The following is a 15,233-nucleotide window of genomic DNA, read 5'->3' as shown; positions in this document are numbered from 1 at the left end:
AAAAAAAGCGTTCAAGTGGTAAAATATTTCACAAAAAGAGGAGCAGGAAGTTGCTTTTGGGCGCTGTAGAGTGAACATCGCTTGTACTCGCATGGCCAGTCATTCCAGGCATAGCGGACTCCTTGAACATTCGGGCATCCTTTAAATGAGATGGTGACTGCTTTTGCAGATATAATCAGATCGGAGGCCTTTACAGGTACCCACTGGTAGCTTTTGCCTTTGGCAGTGCTGCAATATACCTGGAGACAGACAGAAGGGAGGTCACTGTTATGGCAAGCACACACTATTTTGTAGTCACAATTTTCAAAGCCCTAGTCCACCAAAAACATTTTGCTTTAGACAAAGAAACGATCTTTTGGCTGGCTAGACTCACAATTGTGCGTCTGCATTTTCATACTTTGATGAAATTGCTCAGAAGAACGTTGTATAAGTAGGAATCAGGCCTTTGGATAATAAAATTATTCTTCTTGTGCATGGTCACACAAATGTGAATAGTGGTTAACGGTTTTTTTGCAGTCTGTACCCCCACCACCATCTCTCTATTAGCAATAAAGGACAAAAAGCACATTTTAATGCTGGCCCCCCCAAATACTTGATGGGGGTTATTGCTGGCCCCTTAACACTTGCTGGGGGTTATTGCTGGCCCCCCAACACTTGCTGGGGGGGGGGGTCCTTGGTCTGAACAGGAGTCACATCCCAATCCTTCCAGGCATGGCTACCCTCAGTCAGCTCTTCAGAACACATGGGTCAGCTCTCCAGCCTGAGGCCGCATGGCAGCAGGTGCTGAGGAGGGCAGCGCACCCCCTCCGCCCTGGACTCTCCTCTCCGGGCAAAGGATCATTTCCTGTGTCTCCCCACTGAATATAAATACCACTTCCCAGCATGCATAGGACCCTATGCCGGAAGTTGGTGCGGGTGGCATTTATATTCATGCCACTGACCTGCATGAATCACTACAGTCCACCCAGAAATTTCCAAAACTGCCTGGATGCAGATAAGCGAATACAAGATCCAGTAACACTTGTTAAACACACAGAACTCCCTGGCTACACCAATTCGGTCTTCCCGTTAGGCAGGAAAACTACTATATTTTGCCTTAGTTACCGGTTAAGCAGGAGACCACACTATTCTAACTATATACATCCTAGCAACCTACCTAGGAGGGTGCTACATTTAAAGTATAACTAAAGGCAAAACTTTTTTTGTTTTTGTTTTGGATAGAGTGGAGAGGGATTAGTACCCATGACCCTTTTTATTGCTGTCTGTGCCCCCATTATAGAGATTCCCCCTCTCTATATTTGTCCTGTATTCCATTAGAATTGAAAGGAAATTATATATTATATAAAAAAAGAGAACATTTTGGGTTGTCTCCAGATAAGTAAGAGGGGGGAATCCTCTAATGGGGACACTAGTTCTGGTGACCTGGGGGTCCCAAGGAATTCTATAATTTTGCAGGGATTTCCTCTCACTTCCTGTTTGGCTATAGGACAGGAAGTGGATGGAAATCTCTGCAATGGGACACAGATGGTGAAAACAAATCGGACAGGGGTTATAGCTCAATTACTCCATCCAAAAAAAAAAAAAAGTTTTGCCCATAGTTCTACTTTAATTCACACTCTACAAGCCATACACCAAGAAGAATCACCCACTTTAATGCATGGCCAAAAAGTGAGCATGCGAAGTAAAGAACAATAAAATGTTTATTTGCCATTCCTTCAAGGTGTCACTCCTAATCTGTTAATATTTAGGCATCTATGGTTTACTTTTATGCCCACTGACAACAAATCTAGAACTGGTTTTTGTACTTGCTGACCAGCAATGACAGACCATTATATACTCCTGAACACTGCACTCTGTACTGTTAACTGTGCTTCAAAGGGACCGCAGTTTGCTTTACTACACTGTAGATGGTATAGAACCGGGGTCTCCAAACTGTCTTAACAAAGGGCCAGTTTATAGTCCTTCAGACTTTAGGGGGGCCAGACTGTGCAGAGAGTGGACATTTTCCTGGCATCAGAGAGAGTAAACCTCTCCATATTTGGTATTAGAGGGAAAATTAGTGCCCCATCATTGGAAGGAATTGTGCCCCAATATTGGCGTCAGTGGGAGAAATGGTGCCCCCTGTTGGTGTCAGTTGGCAGAATAGTATCTTGTATCAGTGGGAGGATTAGTGCCCCAGGGGCTGGATGTAGGCAAGCAAAGGGTTGCAGTTTGGACAATGCATCTTACATTTTCTGACTTAAGCCAGCCATACATGGATTGAAATCTGGCCAGTTCAGCAGGGGCCGGCTGACATTTTTTCCATATAGAAGTAGGCTGGTTGTACAGAAGTCAATCAACTGACTGCTTTACAACCACCCCGTCAGATTTTCCCTGCTCGATCGCCGGCAGCATTGATCAGTGTATTCTGATGGTGGGGGCCTCCCCTCTGTCAGAATACATCAGCAGAGAGGATTTCCCCTTCTACTTTGAATGTGTGGATGAGGGAATGGAGTCTTTTTTTTTTTTCATTCAACCCAATGGTTGAACAAACAAAAAAAAATGACTTGTCTATGGGCTTCTAGGCATTTCTCATGGTTTTATGTCTGCTATAAAAAAACAAGGATTTCATAGTCTGGGACATAGCTCCCCACTTATACCCCCAACACAAGCACAGCACTCCCCCCAAACAAAATTACCTGGAACTGCTCCCGTTAGGCTGGTCGAATCTTGAATGGTTAATGGGCAGGCCGGATGTACCAAGTTGATCGATCAACTTGAGTACAACCAGCCTGCCAGATTTGCTTCCGATTATTGCAAGCGGCTGCTATAGCCGCTAGCAAAAATCACTGTCTGGGGGGGGCTTCCCCCACCTACCGGGAGAAGATAATTGCTGATTCCCGTCAGCACTGTCTGTGTTGATGGGAAGTCTTAGTTGAAGGAAAGAAATTAGCACCGTGTATGGCCAGCCTAAAGCCCCGTACGCACGTACTGATCGTCGGCCGAACGATCGCCCGTCTTTTGTCCAGGGCTGTCATGTCTGTTGAAAACTGCAAAAGACTGCACACGAATTTTGTCGGCCAACAACAGCCGACTGCAGAAGTGATGTCATGTGATGGTTAACTTTCCTTGTCTTTTCTTTTCTGAGCATGCCCAGTCTTGCCAATCGGCTGTCTGTCGGCCGAAATCTGTACTGACTGGCGAACAATCAGCCGTTCTGGTGTTGGCCAACAAAAATTTTAATGCCTGCACACCCGATTCTGTTCGGCCGAAAATGCGCTGTCGGAAGCATCATACTAACAAGCCTACAAATCGGCCGTCGGCCGAATATTTACGGCCGACAATCGGTACGTGTGTACGGGGCTTAAGTCAGGTGATAGTTTGTTCCATCAATCACTGTAGATCTGTACAAAAATGTAATCACTTCTTCCTTCCTCACCTCAAACATATTGTCACAGGTTCCAGTGATTCGGAGCTTCTGGTCGTATGTAATATTCATGTTCAGGTATTCATAGTAGACGTCAATACGAACTGGAAACGGACCCTGAAACTGGACTTTTTTCTCGCCATAGGCGATGGCGCGTGCCCCTAGATAGAGCCTGTACCCTACCGTCCCTTTATCCCGTGGGTGAACGCTGCAAAGGAAAAAAACACTTTAATTCGGTACAATCTGAGGTTAAAGCTGAAGTTTGCTGCTGGTTAAATAAAAACACACACCAAACCACCACTATAGATATTGTCTTGGTCTTTCGTCAGCTTATTTTACATGCGGTACTCACTAAAACTGGCCATAGATGTATGGAAATTCGGACAGTTCCAACAGGGACTGGCCGAGTTGCGATCCATCTACAGAATGGCCATTTCCACTCAACAGAAAGCGATCCAACAATCAACTTCTGTCAAAACGGGACTGTTGGAAAACCTTCATCTGAGCAGCAACTGCAGTGCTGATCAGTATATAGTGACCGAGTCCCGCTGTCAGGATACAATAGCACTGCAGGGGGGGGGGGGGGGGGAGCTGTTTCCTCCATTCACCTCGCTTGTGTGGATGGCAGAATCAATTGGTTTTATTCGATTAGCTCCCTGGCTGATTGAAAAATAAAAATCTATGACCAGCCCTAAAGTGGGGTACACTACACAGAGAAATTGTGAACATTTATGCACTGTCAACTAAAAACTGTAATGAACGCTGAGCAAGAGAGAAAAATATCGGAGGATATTTCGTCCTATTTCCGGCAAGTGTGTACGAGCCTTAAAGCGGTAGTATCATGTTTTTTTACACTTTTACCTACAGGTAAGCCTATAATAAGGCTTACCTGTAGGTATAATTAATATCTCCTAAACCGGCACGGTTTAGGAGATATTTGCAGTGCATGCAGCCGCGCATGCGCTCTGAAGGTCCGGGGGGACCTTCAGTTTTGGTTGCCGGGAGCTTGCCAGAAATTCACTCCCGCGCGCATGCGCGGGAGTGACGTCATCGCAGCGCCGGCCAATCACAGCGCCGGAGCCGCCGAACCCGGAAGAGATGGCGAGGGATCACGGTGGCGCCCGCAGCGATGTCCGGGGGTCCGTGTCGGGGCTTTGTTCTAAGGTAATACATAATGAGCTAGCATGCGATGCATACTAGCTCATTATGCCTTTGTCTTGCAGGTTTTTTTTTTTTTTTTTTTTTTTTTTTTTTACTTTTTGGGTTTACAACCGCTTTAAGTCTAGTACACACCATCAGAAAATTGGACTAAAATACAGCTTTCCACAAGATCGTGCGATAATCTGAGTGTTAGTTCACAGCCAATCATGACAGTTCATCTGAAATTGTTCGAAGGGACAAAACACAAACATTTTTCTAGTAGAATATCAGATGGTACATTTCGTTTATTCAGTACAGTATTTGTCCGGGGAAAAAAAAAAAAAAAACCACACACAAAAACACACACACACACACACACACACACACACACACACACAATGATCAGGTCTCATTATCTAGATCATCAGCATGTGGCTTCTCATTTTACTGTCCAGTTACATGACAAGGGTCTTCTGGCACTGTGCTGTGCGGCAGAGCTGTGTAAATCTCTAGACTGGATGGACAAAAATAGAACTACTTTGATGGGTAAAACGGCTGCCATATGATTTCATCTGTGGATTTAGCGGTATTCCTGAAGTTCAGCTTTTTCAAATCAGAACTTCATGACACAGAAAACAGATTGGTCAGAACAGAAATGCATTCCTTTCGTCTGACCTGCCGTACGGTGACGTTTCATCTCCGAGGTCCATGGTCACAGCCATGAATGTGTTTGGCATCTTTGGGTTAGGTGCGTAGCCAAAATCAGCAGTCTGGTGCCATCGGATCACAGGATAGTTGTCTTTTTGTTGGGATTTCTGGAATGTAGATAGCTGGGGGAACAATGAACAAAAAAAAAAAAAAATCAGATATAGTACAACACGATACAATCTGGCTGTACAATCAACTTTAGGATTTACTAAAACGGAGGGGAGAGCACAGACAACGGCTGGGTCATGGGGGCCTATGGGTGACGGCACCGCTCCCGGACAGATCCTGCCCCAGCCAGGAGGGAAAGAGTTAACCTAATTTCCCACACTTCTTGCTGAACTTTGTCTCTCTCCCTGTGCTGTTAATAAATAAGAGGGGAGAACTCTGCCCAGACAGACAGATTCTGCATGGGAAGAGACAGTTGCTGCAGCTGCCAGAGAAAGCTTTGCCTGCCTCTAGGAAATTTCCACATGTAGGGGGGATTGCTGGGACCTGCAGTCCACCCTGAACACCACCAGCTGCTGGATACTGCCAAGATGGACTCAACCAGTTACAGACTCTTTCCTGTGCAGGTATGCTAGGGCAGCCACAAGCCTAAGTTAGGGACGTTAGGAAAAGACTGTGCACCCGTTTTGAAACAAATATGCTGACAGAGAAAATAGTATTTGACTAGAAAATATTTGTGAGTATTATAGCACCAGACACTGAAACAAGTTAAAGTGTTATTAAACCCATAACAGTAAAATCAGTCTGTATATGCAGTACAGCATGCTTGTTATACTCACTGTGGAACCCAAGGGGTTAATCCTCTGCATTGTGTAAAAAGGCTGTTTGATCCTGTCTTCTATTATCCTCCCCCTTCTTTTACTGTCCCCAATCCACCTGCTGATAGTACAGAGTCTTGGAGGCACTCTGCACATGCTCAGTTTGGTGTGTATTGCTAGAGAGTTTCTTATTCTTTTGGGAGTGCGCATGTGTTCAGCACATGGCCAATCAGCACTGTCCAGACAAATTCAGGGGTTATGCAGCCTCATAGGACAGAGGAGAATGAAAGCGCCTCCTACAAGCTTTAAACCAGACACTGATAGAGGTCACAAGACTGCTAAACACCTTTCCTCATTAGCAGTATATAGCAGTGCAGCACTACTCCCTTGGGAGCTGGTTACCGGTTCCCCTGGGTTACCATTAGCAACATGACAGTTCAACATTTTCCCAAGTGTCTTAGCTCAGTCAGGAAACAGTCCAGTAGCTTTGTTTTTTGTGTTTTTATTGAGAACTTGGGTAGGAGAAGGGAAGGAGTGGGATACTCCCAACTTTATACACTATGCACAATCGGCTGGGATGACTGAATATTACTGAATGTGGCAAGGCTGCTGCTTCACCTTGGCAATAGCGCTGAAGTAGTGATAAATGGACTGCTTTAGAGAAGCTGTACTGTAGAACACACTTCAGGGCCCTTCCTGGCACCCCTTTTGTTCATATTCTTCAGGGCTTTGTACTTGGCACCCCCTTTACTATCATACTCCCTGTGTGAGTTAGCTCCTTGATCCCCTGACTTCACTGGAGTGGTCCCCCTTCCTGGGCCAGACCCTTTGGCAGGTCCATCAGTACTCACGGACACTGTTTTCCCCAAGAGACTGCCAGCAACTCCACTGTCAGCACTCTGGATCCTCTGCAGCTCCGCTCCACACCCGGTTCACTAGGCCGACCGCCCAAGACCACCTTCCTCACACTCTGCAGGAGGAGAGACAGCCGTCCACCTGCTCCTGGGACTCTGCTTCCTGCCAAAGACGCCCTGTCACATGTCCCCTCTGTATTTATGAGCAATCCCATGATGCATTGCAAGAATGCCCTCCCACTGGGACTCCCATAAAAGCCAACGTGTCACTGGCTGGGTTTCCTACACTGTCCAACAAGCTCCCTCATTGGATACAGTGGGGATATACCCAGTGAATCACACCTGGAGACATGCGACAGGCAACCTAATAGATCCGGCTCCCCTGAAGCAGAAAGAGCATAGATGCTTTTACCTAGCACCTACCTAACTAGGAGGGTGCTACATCTGTTTAGATTTACTAATATAATTGCATTTCCATGTTCTGTGCATTTTGGGAGACCAGATATAGTGAATGCAGGCTCCTGGGTTTAGTAACACTTTAAGTGGTCATTTTAACTCTACATTTGACGATTTAAACAAATAGTCGACGGAATTCAAAAGATGTGGCAAAGTGTATATGTGTGAAAGAAATTCAATAATAAAATATCGGTGTGTTCGGTGGGGACTGTCAGTACAAGTAAGCCAAATTCGACTTGGCGAGAATTTTCACATGGCTTAAGGTAACAGTATAGACTGCGCCTATAAGTGCTGGTCTGTTTATATAACTGATGCATTCATTTAATAAATAAAAATGCTGGGCTGGACCAATCTTTAGGATACAGTAAAGCCTACACTTCGGGAGTGTGGAGATTACAAATGGTTCTGGTAGGGAATGAGTGGTGGACTAATGGAGATGGATCTGCCTGCCAATAGCAAAACTTCCTCTGCTTGTATTAGCCTGGTAACCTGGACCCCCACTTCTCATGGGCTTCAGGTGTTGCTAGGACCTTCTTGTGAACTAGGCCTGTAGTCTCCGAATAATTAGAGGCCTCTCAAATATGTAAGTGCGTCATCTGAGGCGGTGTATACAAGGAACCCGACAAAAGCAGTGAACCTGAGGGATAGTTACTGACGTTTTGGACTCGCCACCACAGACTTTTTACTATAGGCCTCGGCATAGGAACTGGCTTTACGACCCACAGCTAGGTGGTGGTGCTACAGAGAATCCATTTTAGAAAGGTTTAGAAAGGCAACACAAACCTGTGATACAAAAGAAGAGAAGCTGCATACATAAAGTATAAGGAACCCCAACACCCCCCCATCTTCCAGATATTTTAGGTGCAATCCATGCTCAGGACTCTGCTTTCTCAGAATATAAAAAATAAAATTTGTTACCTGAACAAAGCCAAAGGGGAAGTTGGGGTCTGTCTGGCCGAGGGAGCCCTCATGGAAGCTACGTCTCCAGTCTGAGATGAGGGCCGGAAAAGTGCAATTATACAGATTGGTGTTCATGCCTGTGTTCTGCTCCCCTGCAATCAGCATAGAAAAACAAAAACTTGTTACAATGTGGCAATATCATGGGAGTGATCTAGTGAAACTTGCATTGGTGCTCCAACCTAAGATAGAGATTCCCCCGCCGGTTACAGTGAAGGGGCACCGCTCACCAACCCAGTGCAATAGTATGATGATGAATGCCATTGCAGCCACACCCTGGCGCGTTTTGTCATCCACATACTAATGCACTGGGTTGGGGAGCAGTGCTCTCTCTTTCCATTGAAAATTCCATGGGAGTGTTATGAAGTTTTGTTTTATAAATCTTTTTCAAATAAAATCTGCTCTTTACCATGCTAACATTTTTCAGGTTTAAATTACATGAGGGCAACCACATTGGTACATGAGCTATGCAGGCCATGTTTTTGGATTAGTACTGCAGCACAGCAACTGTCCTTGTCTCAGCACACGATTTGTATTCTACTTTAATTACAATCGCTAGTTCCAGCCATAAACAATATGGTCGTTTGTTTTAAAATGTTGTGATAAAAGAAGAGTATCTTTCAGAAAGGGACGGTGCAAAAGTGAGAAGGTTCAATCAATACAGCATTATTACCGAAAAAGGAAAAGTTTGTCCAGGTCGAAGTGTGTGCAAAACAATATTTTCCTTTGTTATATTCAATGATTGTTTATCATTATATAAATGGTCATCACAGGTGAAGCTTCATGCACGGTTATGAAGTTGATTTCTTGCAGTGCACTTGCATAGTTACATAGTCAGTAAGCTTGAAGACAATAGTCTATCCAGTTCAACCTTGAACATCCCAGCCCAGAATCACAGCCATTAATATGGAACTGGTAGCCTTTTGCAACTATAACATCCTCCACTCCTCTAACAAGGCTTTCCACAAGATTTTGGAATTGGTCTGCAGAATGTGCGCCCATTTCCAAGGTCAGGTACTGAAGTTGGATGGAGAAGACCTGGCTCACAATCGATGATCCAATTCATAACAAAAATTCAGCTCAGTAGGGTTGAGCTCAGGGTTCTGTACAGAATACTTGAGTTCCTCCACACCAAACTGGTCAAACCAGGTCTATATGGAGCTGACTTTGTACATGGGGGGGCAAAATCGTGGCAAAATAGTTAAAGAGCCTTCCCCAAACGGTTACCACGAGGGTGGAAGAGCACATCTCTCTGAAATGTGAACTCAATGAGAGCGGAGTTTACATACTTTTGGCCATATAGCATATGACTGAAATGAAACACCCAGTAAGCAGGATTTGCCTTTGATTGCTATCGCTTATTTGTACAATGGCCAATGTCATGTTAGAGCTTTTATAACGGGTCATACTGCAATCATAGAATAATATTTACCTTGATACCAGATTGCTCCTTTAATTGTCATGTTGAGGAGGGGGTGAATCATGGCATTCCACAAGACGGAGTAATTGCACGGACCGGCCAGAATGTCAAAAAATGGAAAACTTTTAGAGAAAGATATAAAAAGGATGCAGTTAGTGTACAGTATAGAAAACCATAATAGACAAGTAAACCTCAGAGCAAAATAAATCTGAATACTAAATTTTGTATGTGATTATCTGCACACAAGCATGTGAAAAAGGCTGCAAGCACGAAGTGAAAAAAAATCACTTGAATGTGTAGGAAAAATGTATATCACCAATAGTCTGTGTGTAAGTAATAACCATTGCATGTGAACTGATAGATGCGTTTCCAGCATCAAATCAGAAAAAAAAAAAAAAAACCCACACACACACTTAACTAATCATAGAATAAAATAAAAGCCATATAAAATTGTGGATATGGTAGTCCCATACAACTTGTGATCTATACTCAGCAGCCACTTTATTAGATACACCTGTTCAATTGCTTGGTACCACAAATTGCTAATCAGCCAATCAAATGGCAGTAACAATGCATTTAGACTTCTAGACATGGTGAAGACGACTTGTTTTAGTCAAAACCGAGCATTAGAATGGGGAAGAAAGGGGATTTAGGTGACTTTGAACCTAGCATGGTTGTTGGTGCCAGACAGGCTGGTCTGAGTATTTCAAAAACTGCTGATCTACTGGGATTTTCACACACAACCATCTCTCGGGTTTACAGAGAATGGTCCGAAAAAGAGAAATATCCAGTGAGTGCAGGTTCTGGAAGAAAATGCCTTGTTGATGTCAGGATAATGGGCAGACTGCTTCGAGATGATAGAAAGGCAACAGTAACCACTCGTTACAACCAAGGTATGCAGAATACCATCTCTGAATGCACAACCCATTGAACCTTGAAGCAGATGGGCTACAGCAGCAGAAGACCACACCGGGTGCCACACCTGTCAGCTAACAGGAAACTGAGGCTACAATTTGCACAGACTCACTAAAATTGGACAATAGAAGACTGAAAACACTTTTGCCTGGTCTGATGAGCCTCGATTTCAGCTGACACATTCAGATGGTAGGGTCAGAATTTGGTGTAAACATGAAAGCATGGATCCATCCTGCCTTGTATCACCGGTTCAGACTGGTGGTGGTGGTATAATGGTGTGGGGGATATTTTCTTGGCACACTTTGGGCCCCTTAGTACCAATGGAGCATTGTTTAAATTCCACGGCCTCCCTGAATATTGTTTCCGACCATGTCCATCCCTTTAAGACTACAGTGTCCCCATCTTCTGATGACTCCTTCCAGCAGGATAATGCTCCATGTCACAAAACTCAAATCATCTCACCACTGGTTTCTTCACCATGACAATGAGGTCACTGTACTCCAATGGCCTCCACATTCTCCAGATCTCATCCAAAAGAGCACCTTTGGGATGTGATGGAATGGGAAATTCTCATCATGGATGTGCAGCCAACAAATCTGCAGCAACTGCGTGATGCCGTCATGTCAATGTAGACCAAAATCTGAGGAATGTTTCCAACACCTTGTTGAATCTACGCCATGAAGAATGAAGGCAGTTCTAAAGGCAAAAAGGGGGTCCAACCCGGTACTAGCAAGGTGTAACGAATAAAGGGGCCGGTGAGTGTACATCACTCCTAGGCAAGCGCTGCAAAAACATGCAAGTACTTCTACTTGCACATTGCAGTCACAATTATATGGACTTTTACGGATTAGGATTTGTTAATAGTTATTTCTAAATTTGAGTTTCTATGCAAGAGGAACAAACACGCGAGTTACTAACAAGGTCTGGTTCCTTTTTTTCTGCTGCACATCTTCCTACCTAGCACTCCACCCACTGCCATATATATCTCAAAGTTTCATCTAAGGAGTCTGAAATGCAGCAATTCTGTAACTCAAAAGAGGTCAAGGCTATCCTTAGGGCCCTACAAGCTCCACCTTTTAACATTAAAAAGTCTCCCTTGAGTTACAGCAATTTCCCCTAGGCTAAGATAAGGTCATCAGTCTGCTGCAGGCAGGAGAAGCATTTTACTCAGTTTCCTGTCGAGTGATCAAACAATGACAATGCGACTTGTAGTAAATCACAAGGTGAGAGGCGGCAGCAGCAGGGGCTGATCTGTTGGACATTTGTGAATACAGCCATGAACAGCACAGGCACAGCATGATTGTGTTATCTCTGAGCTGGTATCTCAGCCCAGGTACAGAGGGGAAAATAATTGAATCCCCTGCAAGATCTTGTAAGTTTCCCAACTTACAAAGAAATGAAGGGTCTATCATTTTTATCATAAGTGTATTTTAAATGATAGAGCCAGAATATCAACCAACAATTCAGAAAAAACACATGATACAAAAGATTATAAATGGAGTTCAGTGAGGAAAACAGTATCTCACAAAAGTTAGTACACCCCTCCAGGGCCGGTGCTACCAGTAAGGCGACCTAGGCAGCCGCCTAGGGCGCAGTTTAGCAGGGGGTGCCGGCAGAGCCTGACCCAAGGTAAGTGACTTACCGTAAGTCACAGAAGGGGTTTTAACCAGTGGCGGGCGACCAGTCCATTAGGGGCGCAGGGGTGCCGCCCCCACCCATCCATGCATCCGGCCCCCTAATCTACATGCAGGACGCATGGGTTTTTTTTTTTCTTGAAGCACGCGATTAGAGCCAGGCTCTAATAGGTTTCAAAAGAGGGTGGGCTCGGGGAGCAGAGCACTTTGCCCTGGGCCCACCCAGTTGTGTGACAATAGCAAATAGATATTTGCTATTGCCACACCGATTCTCCTCCCGGCCAATCAGGAAGCGGGTCCTGAGATCAGTTTCCCAATTAGCCAAAGGAGAAGGCATTCTATTGGCGGGGAAGGAGGGAGGAGACTGAGGGGGAAGCCATTGCCGTCCGGAGGAAAAAGGTAAGTGGACTGGTGCCCGGGGGGGGGGGGGGTGATATGGTGTGGACTGGACTCTAGAGTGATGGGGGGGTCCATATGCTGCCCCCCCCGACCGATGGAGCTCCAGCCGCCACTGGTTTTAACCCCTTCAGCGACTTGGGATGGGGCATGGGAGAGCATATAGGGGGGCAGCAATTTTTATTTGCCTAGAGCGGCAAAAATCCTTGCACCAGACCTGCACCCCTCACATTTTTGTTAATAGTTATTCTATCTTTTCATGTGACAACACTGAAGAAATGACACTTTGCTACAATGTAAAGTAATGAGTGTACAGCTTATATAACAGTGTAAATTTGCTGTCCCGTCAAATTAACTCTCAGCCATTAATATCTAAACCGCTGGCAACAAAAGTGAGTACATCCCTAAGTGGAAATTTCCAAGTTGGGCCCAAAGTGTCAATATTTTGTGTGACCACCATTTTTTCCAGCACTGCCTTAACCCTCTTGGGCATGGAGTTCACGAGGGCTCACAGGTTGCACTGGAGTCCTCTTCCACTCCTCCATGATGACATCACGGAGCTGGTGGATGTTCGCCGAGACCATGCACTCCTCCACCTTTCATTTGAGGATGCCCCACAGATGCTCAATAGGGTTTTGGTCTGGAAACATGCTTGGCCAGTCCATCACCTTTACCCTCAGCTTCTTTAGCAAGGTAGTGGTCGCCTTGGAGGTGTGTTTGGGGTCATTATGTTGGAATACTGCCCTGCAGGCCAGACTCCAAGGGGGGGGGGGGGGGGGAAATCATGCTCTACTTTAGTATGTCACAGTTCATGTTGGCTTTCCTGGTTCCCTCAATGAACTGTAGCTCCCCAGTGCCAGCAGCACTCATGGAGCCCCAAACCATGACACTCCTCTACCACCATGCTTGACTGTAGGCAAGACACACTTGTCTTTGTACTCCTCACCTGGTTTCCATCACACACACTTTGACATCATCTGAACCAAATATGTTTATCTTGGTCTCATCAGACCATAGGACATGGTTCCAGTAATTCATGTCCTTAGTCTGCTTGTCTTCAGCAAGCTGTTTGCGGCTCTCTTGTGCATCATCTTTAGAAGAGGCTTCCTTCTGGGATGACAGCCATGCAGACCAATTTGATGCAGTGTGCGGCGTATGGTCTGAGCACTGACAGGCTGATCCCCCACCACTTCAACCTCTGCAGCAATGCTGGCAGCACTCATACTTCTATTTCCGAAAGACACTGTAAGAGCGGTAAGGATGTGGAATTCTCTTCCGCAAGCAGTCGTATCAGCGGGGAGCATTGATAGTTTCAAAAAACTATTGGATGGACACCTTAAAGACCACAACATACAGGGGTATACAATGTACGGTTAAAAGCAAACACACACACACATCATAGGTTGAACTGGATGGACTTGTGTCTTTTTTCAGCCTCACTAACTATGTAACTATGTAACTATGTAACATCCTCTGGATATGACGCTGAACATGTGCACTCAACTTCTTTGGTTGACCATGGCAAGGCCTGTTCTGAATGGAACCTGTCCTGTTAGACTGCTGTATGGACCCGGCCACCGTGCTGCAGCAGCTCAGTTTCAGGGTCTTGGCAATCTTCTTATAGTCTAGGCCATCTTTATGTAGAGCAACAATTCTTTTTTTCAGATCCTTAGAGCAGGGCTTCCCAAACTTTTTTGGGCCGAGACCCACTTATGAATACAGATTTTTTTCGGGACCCACTTGCTTGTAATTGAATATTGTAAAGCGCTACAGAATTTATTGGCGCTATATAAATGCAAATAATAATAATAATTTTGCATATTTTAAAGGGAGGGGGATGTTGAATTAAAAATATCAATTTACTACTTTTCAATTTATTATTGAATACACTTAATTAATGGCACAGGGCAAGGCACAGGAGATGGCACAGGCCATATCACAGGAGATGGCACAGGCCATGGCACAGGAGATGGCACAGGCCATGGCACAGGAGATGGCACAGGCGATGGCACAGGAGATGGCACAGGAGATGGCACAGGAGATGGCACAGGAGATGGCACAGGAGATGGCACAGGAGATGGCACAGGAGATGGCACAGGAGATGGCACAGGTCATGGCACAGGAGATGGCACAGGTCATGGCACAGGAGATGGCACAGGAGATGGCACAGGTCATGGCACAGGAGATGGCACAGGTCATGGTACAGGAGATGGCACAGGTCATGGTACAGGAGATGGCACAGGTCATGGTACAGGAGATGGCACAGGTCATGGCACAGGTCATGGTACAGGAGATGGCACAGGTCATGGTACAGGAGATGGCACAGGTCATGGTACAGGAGATGGCACAGGTCATGGTACAGGAGATGGCACAGGTCATGGTACAGGAGATGGCACAGGTCATGGTACAGGAGATGGCACAGGTCATGGTACAGGAGATGGCACAGGTCATGGTACAGGCATGGCACAGGTCATGGTACAGGCATGGCACAGGTCATGGTACAGGCATGGCACAGGTCATGGTACAGGCATGGCACAGGTCATGGTACAGGTCATGGTACAGGCATGGCACAGGTCATGGTAC

General features: G+C 45.4%; 1 protein-coding gene across 1 annotated transcript in view; it reads right to left on the bottom strand.

The window, feature by feature from the left end:
* SIAE (sialic acid acetylesterase) overlaps positions 1-15,233 on the bottom strand; it is a 37,953-nt gene continuing 22,720 nt past the window's right edge. Inside the window, exons 6-10 of the mRNA XM_082273540.1 lie at positions 9,718-9,827; positions 8,247-8,380; positions 5,222-5,376; positions 3,419-3,614; positions 1-239 (exon numbers count right to left, since the gene is read on the bottom strand). Of these exons, the coding sequence (XP_082129666.1) occupies positions 12-239; positions 3,419-3,614; positions 5,222-5,376; positions 8,247-8,380; positions 9,718-9,827 (823 nt within the window). The 3' untranslated portion in view covers positions 1-11. The remainder of the gene's footprint in view (positions 240-3,418; positions 3,615-5,221; positions 5,377-8,246; positions 8,381-9,717; positions 9,828-15,233) is intronic.

Source organism: Pelophylax lessonae (genome assembly GCF_965119305.1).
Source record: "Pelophylax lessonae genome assembly, chromosome: 12".
Classification (NCBI taxonomy): domain Eukaryota; kingdom Metazoa; phylum Chordata; class Amphibia; order Anura; family Ranidae; genus Pelophylax; species Pelophylax lessonae.
This window is presented reverse-complemented; position numbering and strand designations above follow the sequence as displayed.